Below are 16,799 nucleotides of genomic sequence, written 5' to 3'. Positions count from 1 at the left end.
AGGACAGCCAGGACTACAAGAGCCTCATCCCCCAAAAAGAACACAAGGGCAAAGGGTTTATTTAATAAGTACATGAAAAGGTGTTCAAATCAGTCATTAAGGTAGTGCAAATCAAACCCATGATGAGATATCAGTTCATGCTCATCAGGATAAGATAGACAATAAAACAAGCGTACAAAGTACACCTAGAAAATTAAGCCTTCACAGTACTTGCGGGCAGGGTAAAATGTGACCAGCTTGGAAAAAAATTTGGAAAATCCTAAGAAATATAAACATAAGTGCCAGGAGTGATGCTCACCTGTGATCCCAATGCTCAGGAGGCTGAGATAGGAAGATCATTACATCTGAGGCCAGTCTGGGTTACAAAGTAAGACCTTGTCTAAATACCTAAAATAGCAGGGCACGGTGGCACACATCTATATCCCAGAACTTGGAAGGTAAAGGAAAGAAGACTTCACATTCAAGGTCACCCAAACACACACACACACACACACACACACACACACACCAGGCAGAAAGGAAAGAAGGATGGGAGGCAGGTAGGGGAGAGAATGCTAATAAAAGGAAGTTCACCTCAAGTTACTACATGGCGTAGCATTTACTCCTGGAGTACCCCCAGAAGCGAAGCACACATTCACATGAGGGCACACATGCACATTCACATGACCACAGCATTTTCAAAAGCAACTATGCAGTGCTATTCACAATGGCTGCTATAAGAACCAAGGCAGTTGTACAACAGCAAAGGAATGTATTAAGAAAAATGTAGTTTTATGTGTGGGTTACACGAAAGCCTTTATTGAAGATGAGATGTTCTGAAGAATATTTAAAGTTTTCAAAAAAGCATATACCCCACAAACAAAGAGAAAATATAGTTTATATATGCAATAGAATTCTAAGTTATGTCATTTGCAGGAAAACGATAAAACTAAAGAGAACTATATTACATGAATAAATCATATGAGAAAGACGAGTACTGGATGACTTTTCTCACTTGCGGGTCCTGGACATGACAGGTACATGTATCACATATATACTGGGGATATGCAAGCAGAAGCACAATTGTTTAGGAACAAAGGCAACTCATGGGAGAGGTAGAAAATGAGAACAGAGTGAATAGTGGAGTACTAGGAGTCAAGGAAGAGACCCAAGCACCTTTAAATGAATATAAAAGGGGAGGTGTATATAAACATCATCTTAAGTCTAAAATGGCAGTCTCTCACTGTCCTCTACTGACACTAATGAAAAGACTCCCCTGACATGCTACATAATCACTTCTGCAGGCTTCGTTGGCTATGACTTTCTTGCAAAGCCAGCCACCACACTATAGGCCAATGGACGGTGGAGAAATAAAATGTGTTCCACCTATTCTCTGCCACCTGGAGTGCTACAACACTGACACATTGAGGATGTACCTTGAAAACATCCTATCTGAGCTCTGCCTAAGCACCTGAGACACTAGGGAATGTGTAGATGGCAAATCCAAACTGACAAACCTGACTAGTGCTAACCCCAGAAACATGAATGATGACCTCCCATAAATGCGCAGGAAGGAGTCTCTGGAGAAGAACAAGTGTTCTTCTTTAATTTTAATTATGTGTTTATGAAGGGGGGTATGTGTACATAAGCCTACAATGGCCAGAGGGTGTCAGATCCCTGGAGATGGAGTTACAGCAGTTCTGAACTACCCAGGGTGGGTGCTGGGAACCAAACTCAGGCCCTGCAAAAACAGTGTGCATTCTTAGTCACTGAGCCACTTCTCCAGTGCCAACAGAAATGCTTTAAAAGTAGACTACGGTGATGTTTTTAATTTATTTTTATGTTTACTATTTATATGCACATGTATGTGTTTGTGTGAATGCATGACAGTGTGCAGAGGCCAGAAGAGGCTATCAAATCCCCTGGAGCTGGAGTTACAGGTGGGTGCCGAGAAGATACTCAGGTCTTCTGCAAGAGTGCTTTCAACTCTTGAGCTATCTCTCTAGCCTCTGGGATGGTTTTTACTCCATAAACTTCCTCGAAATTCTAAAATTAACAAAAATTAAAGCTTATTCTAATTTATTTAAAGACTAGAACCAAATTTTAAAAATGCTTCCTGTAAAGTCTGAGGATCTGAGTTCAATCCCAGAAGCCAAATGGTAGAAGCACAGAACTGACTCCTACATATTGTCCTCTGACCTTCACATGTGGCACATACATGCACATGAACATGCATTGTACACACAGGCAAACATGTACAGATACAAAAAAGTGAATGGAGAAGCTGCAAACATGGCATTCATAGTATTAATGGGCAAACAAACTCCAACTCAGATGAAGCTGGATGAGATAGACATGAGCTCCTAAGTAGGCAGATTCGAGTAAGCCAGCTTTTAAGTGAATCTGCATGAGCAGATTTAAGAGTGTCAACCGGGGCAATCAAGACACATACCTGAAATACAGGCTCAGAGAGCCCAAGCAGCACCCTCTGTGCATTTGTGGAGCCCAGGAATCGATGCACAAGGGAAGACCAGCCCAGGGAAAATCGAAACACAATGTCCTCTTGAAAATCTGAACACAACTTGTGGCAATTGAGATCATAGCTGAGATCAAATTTTTTGCAAGGTATTAGTGTATGAAGCTGACTCTGTATACCAGCTGGAAGTAATGGCTTCAAGTTTTCTGGAAAAAAGATTACATTTATTTTAACAAACAGGAGTATGTGTTTTACCTTCCAGGCAATGTACCCAAATGCAAACAGTCCTTTATGAAAGAAGTGGGGAGAGAGAGAGGAAGGAGGGAGGGAGGGAGACAGAAAAGGAGAGAGGGAGAGAAGGAGGGATGGAGGAGGGAGGTTATACATGACTCTGGAGACATGAACATTACCGATAATTTCTTGCTGTGACTGAAGCATGGAGGCATTGACTTCATTGGTGCACCGATCAGCCAAATTTCTTCCCATACCATCTTCTATGTGCTTATTTAATTCCTATCAATAATAATTGTAAATGTTCACATTATTTTTTCCATATAAAGTAGGTAGATTTTATAAAGACTGTTGAAATGATCTTCTTTTGGGTGGATGTTGGCAATCGAAACTAGAACTTCACAGTTGCTAAGCACATGCTTGACCACCGAGCTCCATCCCCAGGCCCTCTGAAATTTTACATGTGAGACAGTTTGTATTTACTACCAGAGCATGGGAGCTGTCATCCTCTGTATAGGAACTGCCAAGAATGCAGTGAAAGAGCCACTAAACACACGAATAAAGCAAAGAGCAAGAGAGCAGCCTCAGAACGAATGGCTAACAACTTGAACTTACACTCTTATACACTTTCAGTACACTGGGGGTAGGATGAAAGTCAGAACAAAACTCATCAACCAAAACAGACAGTCGACAAATTTCATCTGTCATTGCACAAGAAACCTGAAAACATTAAAAAAAAAATAAACTCAGTGTTAAAAATTAAAGTCATTCACAGCCAGTCAGGGCTGCAAAACAAGACATCCCCTCAAATAAATAAACAAGATAAAATAAAAAAGATTAGCATCTGCAACTGCTGAGAATATCAAATTAAGGGACATATTCCTTTAAGGTAAGAGACAGATGTATTTAGTGCTAACACATACTGCTGCTTCCAGACACCATGACCAGAGACGCTGTTACCTTGTTGGCCACCTCCTCCGTGACCTCCTTGATTTTCTTCTTAACCTCCAGTGTTAGGAGGTTCATCTGGTTTCGGATGAAGTCCAGTCTATCAATTTGGTCTTCCCTCTCTTCCATTGAATAAACCCTATTTTATTAGGAAGAGTGATCAATATGTGGGCCATGTTAAAGTCTAAAGCAATTAATTAAGCAAGGACATTCATTTATATCTGGAACCATTCTTTAACATGACACAAGAAAAAGAAATCTTGTGTTTAAAGTCTCAAAGGACTACAATTGCATTTCACCTGGCAAGTCCTTCAATGTCGATGGCTTAATATAAATGACCTTGACTCTCTCGAGTTACCTGCACCCCACAAAAACAGTAAGGATTCTAAGTCTCCATGACAGCAATTCAGTTAGTAAACATATGAAGCAGACAGTACAGTGGGAAGCCACAAGCTCCTCCTGTTGTCTATGCACTCCTAACTAAGCAGGCACACAAGAGATGGCATGGCCCACAAAGCTCCAAATACCCACTATCAGACCCCCGTGAAGGTCTGTGGACCTCGGGTGACAGGGAAACTAGGACCTGAGAGCTTTTTAGGAAAACCAGCAGCATTAGTTTCCAGGACATTGTTCTCAAATCACATCTTTTTAGGAAAACCAGCAGCATTAGTTTCCAGGACATTGTTCTCAAATCACATCTTTTGCCATGTTTAGTTCAACGTCCTATGTTTTAAAAGATGGAAGTCAGCCAATTAGACTATATTTGTTATCTGGCGTGCATCAGGGAGGAGTCAGGCTGGAATGGGCTTCAGCAGCAACACGCTCAGCATGCAAGCTGTGCGGAGAGATGCTGCCGGGGCTGAGACAGACACAGGGCACAGCCTCAGCTGCCATCATTTACACATGTTGCTGAATAAGCTGCACAGTCAGGGACAGGCAGTGAGGTGATCTTAGTGAAAATATGTAATTTCAAAACTTCAATTTTAAGTGCCAGTGACAGAAGACTTATAAACAACCAAGCAACCTTCAGTTTTATCAAGGCTTAACAGGTGAAGCTTCTAATCCCTGTGTTTGGGAGGCTGAGGCATGTGGAGTGCCATGGGTTTTAGACTAGACTATCTCAAAAACATTCTTCGATTTCACCCCATCTTGACTTAATCTTTGATGCTTTCTATGCTTCCCTGAACTGGGTTAAGCTTGCTAAGGCATGAGGCCTGATAACATATTTGTCACACCTAACAACATTTTGCAATTTGTTCCCAAATGTGTCAAGTTTCATATTTTAAGATGGCCTTAACCCAAGCTCTGCCCACCTCAGCCTCACCAGAGCTGGGATCACAGGTGTGTGTGGCACATCTGGGAAAGCTGTCTCCTTCAGTACCTTTGCATACTATTCAAGGTTACAGGAGAAGGGCTGTGAATTGACTGTAAACAGCATCACCTGGTTTGGAAATCTTCTTACGATTCTGCTTGAAGATCGGTCCTCCTCTCCCATGACGCTACTCAACATTTTAGAGCCACATTTCATACACAGCCACAGGTCACAAAATTAATAAATCATCTTCAAACATTTATTTAAAAATACACAAGCAGACTGGTAAAGTCGCAAAACTGGGCTTAGTGCCAAGTATTTTTCGTACCATTTCAAACCTCAGCCCTAAAGATCTGACACAATGAAAGTAACATTTGGGCCATAATAATGGGGATGCCTACCTCTTCTCTGCTGCTGCCACGTTTACTGAGTCCAATATGTTTTTCACAGTGTCTAGTATCTGTTTAGCTCTGACAGTGTGCTGTTCAAACTTGGTTTTCACTGCTGACTGCGAGATACACTCCTGCGAGGGGCCCAAGCCATAACACATTACTGCAATTCCATCCAAACACTTTCAGGAATTCAAACACAAAAACTTGCTGGTTGTAATTTAAACCAAAACCAAAAGATGGAAAAAAATGCATGATGAAACACAACTTAAAATCACAAAGACTAAGCAGGCTGAAGAACTTAAAAGTGAGAAGAGCTGTAACAGCAAGTTTGTATCTTTGTGCATCTTCACAGTAATGTGCAGGGGCTGACTACAAAACAATTACAACAAAAAAGGAAACTAACAAATGCTACTACTCTCAGGGTCACAGATGTCCCACGAGAAATACCTATTTGACTTTGTCCATTTACCTTGTTTTAATCATGTTTGTAATATATAACCAAATAAAGTCTGAGTTGTTAGAATTCTTTGTGGTGTTGTTTTAGAATTCTTATTTTAAAATGACTTATATAACGTGATAATATACCTAAGGTTACTGAAAAGAATATCTACGGAGCAGTTAAATATATGAGCAGTTAAAATTATTATTAACATTTTAAAATACACATAGAAAAACCACTTGTAGCTATCTCAAAGACCATGAGAGTGCAGCACAGACAGCACCAGGTCTGAAGGACACTGAGCTTGACTGTCTCCCCTTCACAGCAGCCCTAGCTAGAATCAGCCAGTGTCTCCCAACAAATAGACCGCTCCCCTTCCTTTCTCCCTCTTTTTGTTTTTGTTGGAGTGAGTGTGTGTGTGTGTGTGTGTGTGTGTGAGAGAGAGAGAGAGAGAGAGAGAGAGAGAGAGAGAGAGAGAGAGAGAGAAGAGAGAAGAGAGAAGAGAGAGAGAGAGAGCGCATGTGTGTGTTTTGAAGTTTTGAAGTAGGTTTCGCTCTCTGGCGTCCAACTCACAGCAACGCCCTGCTACCCAAGGGCTGTGGTTATAGGTATGCATAACTATTTCTGGTTGAGTTTGTTTTTAGATACAGAGTTTTATACATAACCTAGGCTCTATATAACTCAGGCTGGCCTTAAAATGAAATGGAAAGCACATGCCACTACACCGTGTCAATAGTGTGTTTTGCTTCTTGTAACTCGCATATGTCAGAATGCATCACATACACCAATGGACACATTTGATTTGTAAAATTTTGTTTCAATTTTTAACATGTGTAATATATGTCATATTTTTTTAAATGATTCATCATCAAAAGTTAACAAAACTGTTACAACTAACCTCATTTAATTTTTACTTCCAAGAAAGTAAAATTCTACAATGATATAATATTTCAAAACTCAAAGTAGTTAGAAAAAAGACCACATGGTCATTGAACAATGCAAGAAACACTAGCCCACACGGTGTCAGCAACAGCAAGTAAAACATGCTTATAGAAAATGTTCTGACTTTCTGTTTCAATTTGGGCCATACAATCCTCCTGCACTACTAAGAATCCATCACTGGGAATGTCAGATAGATAGATAGATAGATAGATAGATAGATAGATAGATAGATAGATAGATAGATAGATAGATAGATAGATGATAGATAGATAGATAGATAGATAGATAGATAGATAGATAGATAGATTAGATAGACAGACAAACATATATATGTGTATGTATACAAGCACATGTGTGTGTGCATGTGTGAGTGCATATGATACTAATTGTGGTCATGACTTTCTGAAACTGACTATTGTTCTTCTGTCAATACTGACAGAAGCTTTCAAGCTTCAATCCTCCAGCTGTGTGAGTTACACTAGAGTCATCTGTATAGCCCACGCTTACTGAATGTGCTATTCACAACCTTGTAAGGCTGTCTCACTCAGGAAAAACCTAACTTTTTGCCATGTAGCTATTTCTTCAGTATTTTCTTTGAGGTATGGAAAGCAGAACAATTCTTCTTTTAGGCTTGTAATGACAGTCCATCCCTCCCCAGTTCCCTTTCTTCTTTCTTCCCCTGTACCTTTCTCATGAAGCTCCCTGAAGCATCACTCATTCTTACTAACCTACTGACAGCAAGTTGCCTACCCCTGTTCTATGAGTTTGAAGCAGAGGATCTGAGACACACCCTTCACTAGAACCTGTGATCATTACCCATCTCTGAGAATTTTTAAATGATCCAACTAAGCTTTGATTTTATTTTACATAACTACCTTATAAATGTGCCAAATAAAAATCTATAAAATTATAACAAAAGCATAAAAACAATTTTAAGAGAAAAAAGTTAAAAGCAATGTTCCTCGATGAAGTCGATCTAGATGTCAGTAATGAAGATCCAGCGCAGAGAAGACAGCACAGTGCGAGAGCTGGACTAGACAGAGTGAAGGGACTCAACGTTGCCAGCGTGGGAGGTACAGATTCAGTTATGAACAAGCACAAGGAAGAAAAGAAGCCTTTCCACTGAGGGTATTCACAATGGGGGGTTCGAGTCATCTACAGGGTCTGAAGGAGCACAGTGAGAAAGTCCTTACACATTCTGAACTAACGAATTTTTGCTGGGAGCATGAAAGTGCAGTTTGCAGAGTTACATTATCAGAAACTATTGTACCTTTGTACCAGGTTAAAAACAAAACACATCAACACTTGTCTTTTAAGAAAAGCCAGCAAGGTCTATATAACAAGTTCCAGGCCAGCCAGAGCTTCATGGGAAACCCTCTCTAGAAAGAAAAGCAGGCCGGGCGATGGTGGCGCACGCCTTTAATCCCAGCACTCGGGAGGCAGAGGCAGGCGGATCTCTGTGAGTTCGAGACCAGCCTGGTCTACAGAGCTAGTTCCAGGACAGGCTCCAAAGCCACAGAGAAACCCTGTCTCGAAAAACCAAAAAAAAAAAGAAAGAAAAGCAGTTGATATTAATTCCTTTTTTAAATACATGTCGTCACCTGCCTTTCTCTCACCAAATAAAAGATTAGGGAATAATAAACTTTTCATTTAAAAAGTTTGGCTTGGTACACTCATCATTTATGGCCTCTATTAAGGCAGTTAGTCCTTATACGGAATAATTATGGACAGCAGTTTTCTAATTCTACAGTCTTTGTTCACTTGCAATTGAGAAGGTGATAGGAAATCAAACAGACCTATACTAAGCAGGCTGTGTAAGGACTTAGAATGTCAACATCCAAACAATGTTTCATTCAAAAACAGGATAAGTTTTAAGTTTTGGGGGAAAAAAAACCCAAATGCCTACAACCCAAGATCAATTTCCCTCTGTGCTGGCTAGAGTTTTTTGTCAACTACTACCCAGCAACCATCATCTGTCCCAAAAGAAATTAGCCTGCTCTTGCTCCACAGGTACGAACATAAGAAATAACCATTCACTGCACAACATAACCAATACTAGACCACTTTTCATTTATAAACACAGATAGAATACACCTTTCTCAATTCTTACAGGTCATCCTTTCTGCAGGGCCTTCATTTCTTCAAACCTTTCTTGTTTCACTTGCTGCTGTCAGGACTACGCTTAATAACATTAGAGGTTACTGACAGAGGTAGACAGTTAAGATTATAGCCATGCTCCAACCAGTGCCGTGTACAAGCCAGTAGTAATGAAATTCCTACCTCAAAAGTTTGTTCAAAATTCTGAAACTCTTGTAATCTTGCCTGAAATCCTTCAGCCAGTGCCCCACCTGTAACACAGGCAAAGAGTTTGATTTTTGTTTTTTGGGACAAGGTCTTACTATGCAGATGTACTACCTTGAACTTGTGGCAATCCTCCTTTTTTGGCTTCCAAAGAATGTATGTTACAGGCGTGAGCCATCATGCCTGACTTAGGCAAAGATTTTTAAATCTAGTATAATAACCTTCCTTTACTTATGGCACAAATGTTCCAAAACATCATAGCTGCTGTAAACTACAAAATATGAAACCCTCTATTATACTACGTGAGTTAATCTGCTTTCTTCCTATTGTTGTGCTAAAACACCATAATCAAAAATAACTTGGGGAGTAAACATGGCTTACTTTTTCCCATCAAAGTTCATCGTGAGGTTAAGCCAGGGTAGGAACCAAAGCAGATGCCAAAGAATAATGCCACTGACTGGTTTGCTCTCCAAGATTGCTCAGCTGTCTTTCTTATATTACCCAGGACAATCTGCCTGGGGTGGCACTGCTCACAGTGAGCTGGCCCTCTCTCGGTCACTAATCAAGAAAATGCACCACAGACATGCCCAATGGTCAATCTGATAGAGGCACTGTTTCATTAAACTTTTCCTTTTCCCAAATGATTTTAGCTTGTGTCAAATTGACAGAAATCTATCCGGGACACTATGTTCTATCATCTACACACATACACATAGTTAATGCCCTTTTTATCTTAAGAAAGCATTTAGTATGCACTGAGGTCATATCTTTTGAAGTTAGAGGTACAATAGCATATTAACACAAATTTCTTTTTGCATCTTCACAGTTTCACAGATTTGTTCTTATTGTAGAATCATAACAAACTTTATTAAGTCAAGCATTTCACCTTTTCACCTAAAGGAAGTACTTTGTGATCATCCCTGGGTTTGACTAAACTGCCTGCATCAGTGGGCATGCTCCATTTGGGCTATCTTCAGCACAATAAAGGTTCTCCAGCACAACCATGCAGTAACATGCTAGCTCATTAAGACAGATGGGTACTGAACAAAAGGAAGCCTCCTGTTGCATGGGATGATGAGAGAGCTCACCACACTACTCTTTTTATTTTGTTGTTGTTTTTGTTTGTTTGTTTGTTTCGAGACAGGTTTTCTCTGTGTTACAGTCCTAGCTGTCCTGGAACTAGCTCCTGTAGACCAGGCTGGCCTCGAACTCAGAGATCTACCTGCCTCTGCCTCTTGAGTGTTGGGATTAAAGGCATGTGCCACCACTGCCTGGCTACCACAAAACTCTTGACAGTGTGATTTAACACTTGCCATATAATATTACTGCACCACAGCTGAGTACAGTCACAGGTAGCAGGAGACAAGATTTCCAGTATGCTATGACCTACATTTATATTTAAGAAGGAAACTGTAATTACTACATACCACCTTCTGGCATCCCCTGGGCTTTATGTTTTCGGGAGTTGAGAACTTCCTTGGCTGAAACAAAAAAGATCCGATTTCGAGCTTCCAAAGGACTCACAACTTTGAGCTCTTCTACCAAGAAGTGAAGGCATCTATCCATGTGCTGTCTGCGCACCTGCAAGTAGCACAGGAATTTTGACAACTTAAACAAAACAGAAATAATAATAACCTTCAACCACAGGCCTGTACTAAATTTCAGGCATAGTAACTGTCATGCTTTGAAAGAGAAACATCCGACATAGGCTTGGGAATTTAAATAATTGTACTCAGTTGGTGGTCTTGTTTGACAAAGTGTCATAGGGCTTTGAAAACTTAAGGCCTCTCCCTACTTCCAGTTTGTTCTCTCTACTTAGTGCCTGCAGTTCAAGATCTGAACCCTTAGCTTCTGCTCTAGTTGTCATGACTACAGCTTGCCTCCCCCACCATAACGGACTTTTATAAACTTTCTTCTATAAGCTGTCATGGTCATACTCTCATAGCGATACATATGAAGTCTGATCTTGATAGCAGGAAATCTCTACTTAATAATCTTCCTTCTAAACATCAAATATTACTCAAATATTATAAAACATCAAAAACGAGTTTTAATACCTACCTAATTGTATGGGACAATGTAATCAATTTTATATTCAGGGCATAATAAAAATAATATGTACATTAACAGTAGTGGGAAGAAATGGGTAACATTTTTAGTTTTACTTATGCTTATTTTCTAAACTGTCATCCGTGGGGCTGTTAATACCTTTGAAATCAGAAAATAAGAATATAAAATAAAGCTATTGTCTTCATTTTAAATAAAAACATAACAGCCTATTTTTCTTAAGAACATGGAAACTGGGACTAGAGAAATGGCTCAGCATTTAAGAACCCCTGTTGCTCTTTCAAAAGGTCATAGTTCCAGTCCCAACAACCATCTCAGAAAGCAAAGCAAGAAACCAAAACAGAAAAAAGCCAGAGTCACAAGAAGCTCTGGAGTCAGGCAGGCTCAGTCATTCCATCTGCGTGCTGATGCAGGCACTGTGAAAACCCACCGAGTCGAGCACTAAGTGACTCGGGTAGGCATTTTCTGTTACAAAGTTAAACGTGGGGCTAGAGAGATGGCCAAATGGCTGAGAATATAATTGCTCTTCCACATGGCAGCTCACAACCGTCTATACCTCCAGTTCTAGCAGATCCAAGGCCCTATTCTAGTCTCCTCTGGCATGGAAGGGGTGCATAAGCACACAGGCAGGCAAAACACCCATGTGAAAAAAAAAAGTGAGACATGAAAAGAAGTCTCTAGTACTGAGAAAAACTGTAGCTTAGTGTACCAGATACCTGTCACAAACCCCTACAGGTTTTCTAAAATCATACTCTTATTTTTTTCTTTTAATTTTTCAGACAGAGTCTAGTAGGGCTCAGGCTAGCCTCAAACTTACAGCTCATGTTGATTTTGACTTCCTGATCCTTTTGCTCCCACCTCCCACGTCAGACATTAGATAAGAGTGTGTATCATGACACTCAGCTATATTCATATTATTTCAACAATCACAGAATAACTTTTTGTGATGTCCTCTGAGGTCGACTGTTTTCTCAGATAACAATGTACACAACTATAGTTCAAAATAGGGGTGAAACTTACATCCTCCATATATTCCGGCTCTGAGGCAGAAGCATCCCAACGATTGTTCAGAATGAAAATGTTTGGTTTGGAGAGCCGCTCATTCACCTTATGGAAAAAATGTTTCTCCTGAAAAATATCAAGAACAACATTTCAACAAGCACTTTCTATTTACACTTATAATGAAAACCCTCAGACTTAAAGTCTGAATCATTTAAAGCACAGTGATTAGCATCCACTAAGACTCTTGTGAACACTCATCTTGCCCTTGGAAATCAAAACACAAACCCAATGGCAAGGGTTCCTGCTCTTGCCAGGTCTCTCTTGAGATTCAACCAACACTCACCAGTCTGTATGTATAGGACAGAAAGTGACTGATTGATAATAGCCCCAGAAGTTAAAAGTCACTTCAAATCATTTTTCAGAGTTAGCTAAGCTGATGGTTGTGGTAGGGGCACACCTTCAATCCAAGGTAGAGACAAGTAGATCTCTGTGAGTTTGAGGCCAGCCTGCTCTAAACTGTTAGCTCCAGACAAGCCAAAGATACATAGTGAGACCCTGCCTCGAAAACAAACCAACAAATAAATTTGGCTGAGTTCACTGGCATACTTGTATAAACTCAAATAACAAAACAAATCATATAAACTGCTTCTTGGTCTTTTGGATAAGTTCAAGCGAAGATCATTATATAAATACTGTAAAGTAAGTGTTGTGTCTGTTCACAGAAAGATGCCATAGCTAGTTGAAAATAGGAACGGCTCCACAAAGAAAATAATAGGTACTATTGATGGGTTTAGACATGCTGCTAACAGGGTCTTTCATAATCCAGGCTGGACCTGAACTCATTATATATCAAAGATGGCATTAAATATCTCATTGTCCTGCTTCTATATACAAGATTACAGACATGTGACTACAGCCAGCTTAACGGGTATTTCTGAAAGAGGAAAAGCTCAGAAGTGGACAAACTGCAAGAAAAGAATAGCATCAATAGGACTGGGGATGTTGCTCAGAGACAGTGCTTGCCTAACACATGCACAACCCTGAGTTTGATTGCTAGCACAAAAGAGAGAACAAATGAGACTAGCATAATCAGAGGCACCAAAGTCAGACTGAGGCTGAGCCATCTGCTCATCTGTGGGAGTCAAGCCCTCAGTTAATGTATGCTGTTTGACATGGGCCTCTGACACACAGGAAAATGGTAAAGCCTTTCTATGGTTCACACAGGGATGCTGACATTGTGTGCAGAAATGTCCACAGTAGCTTTCTCCCTGTAGATATTTACAACCTAAAGACTGCTCCCCCACAAAGACTGCTCCCACTAAATCTGCCTCTTGTTCAGCTGTTTATGATACCCCTGCCCCTTTATCCATCTGTAATAGCCCCATATCCTGGCTCAGCTGTAGGCAACAACCCTGCCTCTCTGTTGCACACATATAACAGACACACTGAGCACCTAGGGGCTGTGGTTTCTCCATCAGATAATCCAGTCCTCCCAATCCCACTCTGTCTGTGTGTTTCCATCTGTTTGCCTTTTCTTCACTACTCTGTCACTTCTAGTCAGGTCTATCCCTAGAAGCTGTAAAGGACTTGGCAGTTAGCCATCACCAAACCATGATGGTCCTGTAAAACATCTCAAACACTTGTGGAGCTTCTCACAGAACGAGGATACAAGCTGTCTGGTATTACAACAGAAGCCTGGTGTTTGTGATAGTAAGGCCTTACTGCTGACACCTTGGCTACAATGGCACTCAGTCATTCCTACACGTCCGGTGAATAACCTTTTCAATAGCACGCTACTGTTTGCATACTAGATATCTAAACTCTGAAAGCTTGTCTGGACTGAATCTGGTCATTAAGGATAAAAAACCATCCAAGCCAGGTTGGATGAACGTGAAAACCTACATCAAGTTGGGAAAGGAGAACTTGAAGAGAAAAGTTTTGCCGGATGCCTGACAGGGAAGCAGGAGGAGGGATGGCTTGGATTTGTTTTAAAAATTAAACATCTCAACAACCTTGGCACCATGTTCTTCCAGGCTAACACACACATAGGGTGACTGTCAGTCTCATGCTTGAATCACCCTAAACCCACAAACACTAGAAGCTGAAGTCACTGAGCCCTAGATTGTTCCTGAAACCAGGCAACACTACAGAGGACCAGCAACAGCCCTCTAGTCCTAGGGAAAGCAGGCCCTCAGTGAACTTTCTAGCTCATCACCAGGACTTCCCTCTCTTTACAGAATTAAAGTGAACGCCACCCAAGCACAGCAGTAAGAATAAATCCTACCGTGTTCATCAGTGTGGATTCTGAGTTTGCAACCAAAACAAAGACATCAGCATCAAGGCAGAATTTATCAATCCAGCTGTCCAGCTCTGTGGTAACATCTGTTCCTGGGCTAATGGGAAGGAAGCAAACACTGTGTCATATGATGTTTGCTAAAAAGCAAAACTTGGGTTACAGATTAAAACAAACAAGCAAGCAAAAAATATTTTCTATCATTTCAAGTCCAAAAGGGAGACATTCTCTCAGCCATCAAGTAGTTGTCTAGAAAATTTTAATTCAATGTTTTTGACAAAACAAGCAATCTTTTACATTTTAAATTTTAAATTTTTTATGCTGGAAAATCTGGGGGGAAAGTACCAATAATAGTCTGGGTTAATATCAATAAATTGTTCCATTCAGCTATATCCAGTATAGCTTAGAGATGAAAATGCTTAGAAGTTCACCCAAACAAAAACAAAAACCCTCTGGGATCAGGCATGGTGGTGCACACCTTTAACCCCAGCACTCTGAAAGAAAAGCAGGTGGATCTCTGTGAGTTCAAGGCTAGCCTGGTCTATATAAGAGACCCTGTGTCTCAAAAAAGGGAGGGGGGAATCATCAAAACTGAACGGTTTCCATAGATCATCAAATTGTTCATTGAAGAAACAAAAACATAACAAAAATGTTTGAATCCTTTGAATACTACAGTTAAGAAAAATAATCAATCAATGTGCACTACTTCATCAAGCACTAGTAAGATGATCTTAAAATGCATCATGGGACCTGCTGCTATAGCTCAGGGCAGAATACCTGCATGGTCCTTGGTTCAAGCCCCAATGCCACAAACTAAAGCAAAATTTAAAACACATAAAAATGCATATTAGTAAAAGCAATGGAAAAATTCTAAAATCATTCAGTTACCTTCAGAGCATACAAACCTCCTAGACTTTCCAACTAAAAAAAAGGGGAAGGAGGAGTAGACCACCAGGACTCACCTCTGCGCTTCCTAACTACAGGGCACCAGGGCTCACCTCTGCACTTCCTAACCGCAGACACACTGTGGCCAGCAGTTCATGCTCCTGGGGGCTGCTGCTCTTGCCATACCTTCCCTACCATGATGAACTCCAGCCTCCAACCGAGAACAAACAACTACTCCCTCACACTGCTTCTTGTCAGGAATCAGATCACAGCAGTGTGATAAGTTGCATTATTCTACCAAGTAAACCAATTTGTATGTAAATTTACCTGTCTACTAAAACCAGGTCATCTCTCAGGAGGGCACATTTTGCTTTGGGCCAAAATACATGCACAAGGCAGCCAGCTTTCAAGTCTTTGTCCATATGGAGAGCATGCGCCAGCTGATTAACTGTCTAAAGTGAGAAGGAAAAAGAGGTTCAATAAAAATTAAAGATACTATGGTTTGGCACATCCATTTTAACCCAAGCTAGTGTTAAATGCAGCCCAGGTTGGCCTTGATCTCACTACCCTCTCTCTGCCTCATCAGTGCTGGGACTTACAGGTGTAACCACTAAATCCAGCTGAATAGCACCCATTTTTGCAAAGTTGAACTTCAAATGGTTTAAAATAAAACCACCTGACCAATTGAGAAATGAGGGTTGTTTTTTTAAAACACATATATTTAAATGTATATGGGTATTCTGCTTGCATGTGGATCTGTGTATTGTGTGCATGCCCGCTGCCTTCAGAGGTCAGAATGGGGCATCAGATCCCCTGGAACCGGAATTACAGGTGGTAGTGAACTGTTATATATATGGGTACTGGGAATGAAACACAGGTCCTCTGTGAGAGCATCCATCTCTCCAGCCTGAGAAACCAGGGTTTTAAAATAACCAAATACAGGAAAAAAATTTCCCTTGAAGTTCACTCATACCACCTATAAAGCAATCAGGGTTTGGAAAGATAAACACTTAACAAAGAGGACACTAGCGACAGAGCCCAATGGAACTCCTGAGTAATGCAGTTTATTGTAAAGGATGAGTTATAGATCTGTTGTTTCTGCAAATTTGTACTCTCTGGTTCTTCTGAAATGAAGGTGACTGCTTAGTTGTAAAGGGGAAAATCATTTAGAAGAAGTGATACTAAAATCAATTTAAATGCCCCACTGAAGGGAGGTCAATTCAAATGTCTAGCCCAGACTGGCCCCAAACTCATGGCTATCCTCAGGTTTCAACTCCTGAGTGTAGGACTACAGATGTGAAGCACCACACTCAACCTGTCTTTCAAGATGTTCTTTCCTTGGGGGCTGGAGAGATGGCTCAGTGGTTAAGAGCATTGTTTGCTTTTCCAAAGGTCCTGAGTTCAATTCCCAGCAACCACATGGTGGCTCACAACCATCTGTAATGAGGTCTGGTGCCCTCTTCTGGCCTGCAGGCATACACACAGACAGAATATTGTATGCATAATAAATAAGTATTAAAAAAAAAAAAAAA

At 40.6% G+C, this 16,799-nt stretch overlaps 1 protein-coding gene across 1 annotated transcript in view; it reads right to left on the bottom strand.

The window, feature by feature from the left end:
• The window catches only part of Mfn1 (mitofusin 1), a 42,607-nt gene that overhangs the window by 12,130 nt on the left and 13,678 nt on the right, over window positions 1-16,799 (bottom strand). Inside the window, exons 5-14 of the mRNA XM_057756969.1 lie at window positions 15,595-15,719; window positions 14,374-14,482; window positions 12,108-12,215; window positions 10,448-10,601; window positions 9,000-9,067; window positions 5,348-5,469; window positions 3,647-3,773; window positions 3,302-3,406; window positions 2,866-2,968; window positions 2,432-2,661 (exon numbers count right to left, since the gene is read on the bottom strand). Coding sequence (XP_057612952.1) covers window positions 2,432-2,661; window positions 2,866-2,968; window positions 3,302-3,406; window positions 3,647-3,773; window positions 5,348-5,469; window positions 9,000-9,067; window positions 10,448-10,601; window positions 12,108-12,215; window positions 14,374-14,482; window positions 15,595-15,719 — 1,251 coding nt within the window. The remainder of the gene's footprint in view (window positions 1-2,431; window positions 2,662-2,865; window positions 2,969-3,301; window positions 3,407-3,646; window positions 3,774-5,347; window positions 5,470-8,999; window positions 9,068-10,447; window positions 10,602-12,107; window positions 12,216-14,373; window positions 14,483-15,594; window positions 15,720-16,799) is intronic.

The sequence above is a fragment of the Chionomys nivalis genome, chromosome 24 (assembly GCF_950005125.1).
Source record: "Chionomys nivalis chromosome 24, mChiNiv1.1, whole genome shotgun sequence".
Taxonomy (NCBI): Eukaryota; Metazoa; Chordata; class Mammalia; order Rodentia; family Cricetidae; genus Chionomys; species Chionomys nivalis.
Note: the sequence above shows the minus strand (reverse complement) of the source record. Positions and strands in the feature narration are given on the sequence as shown.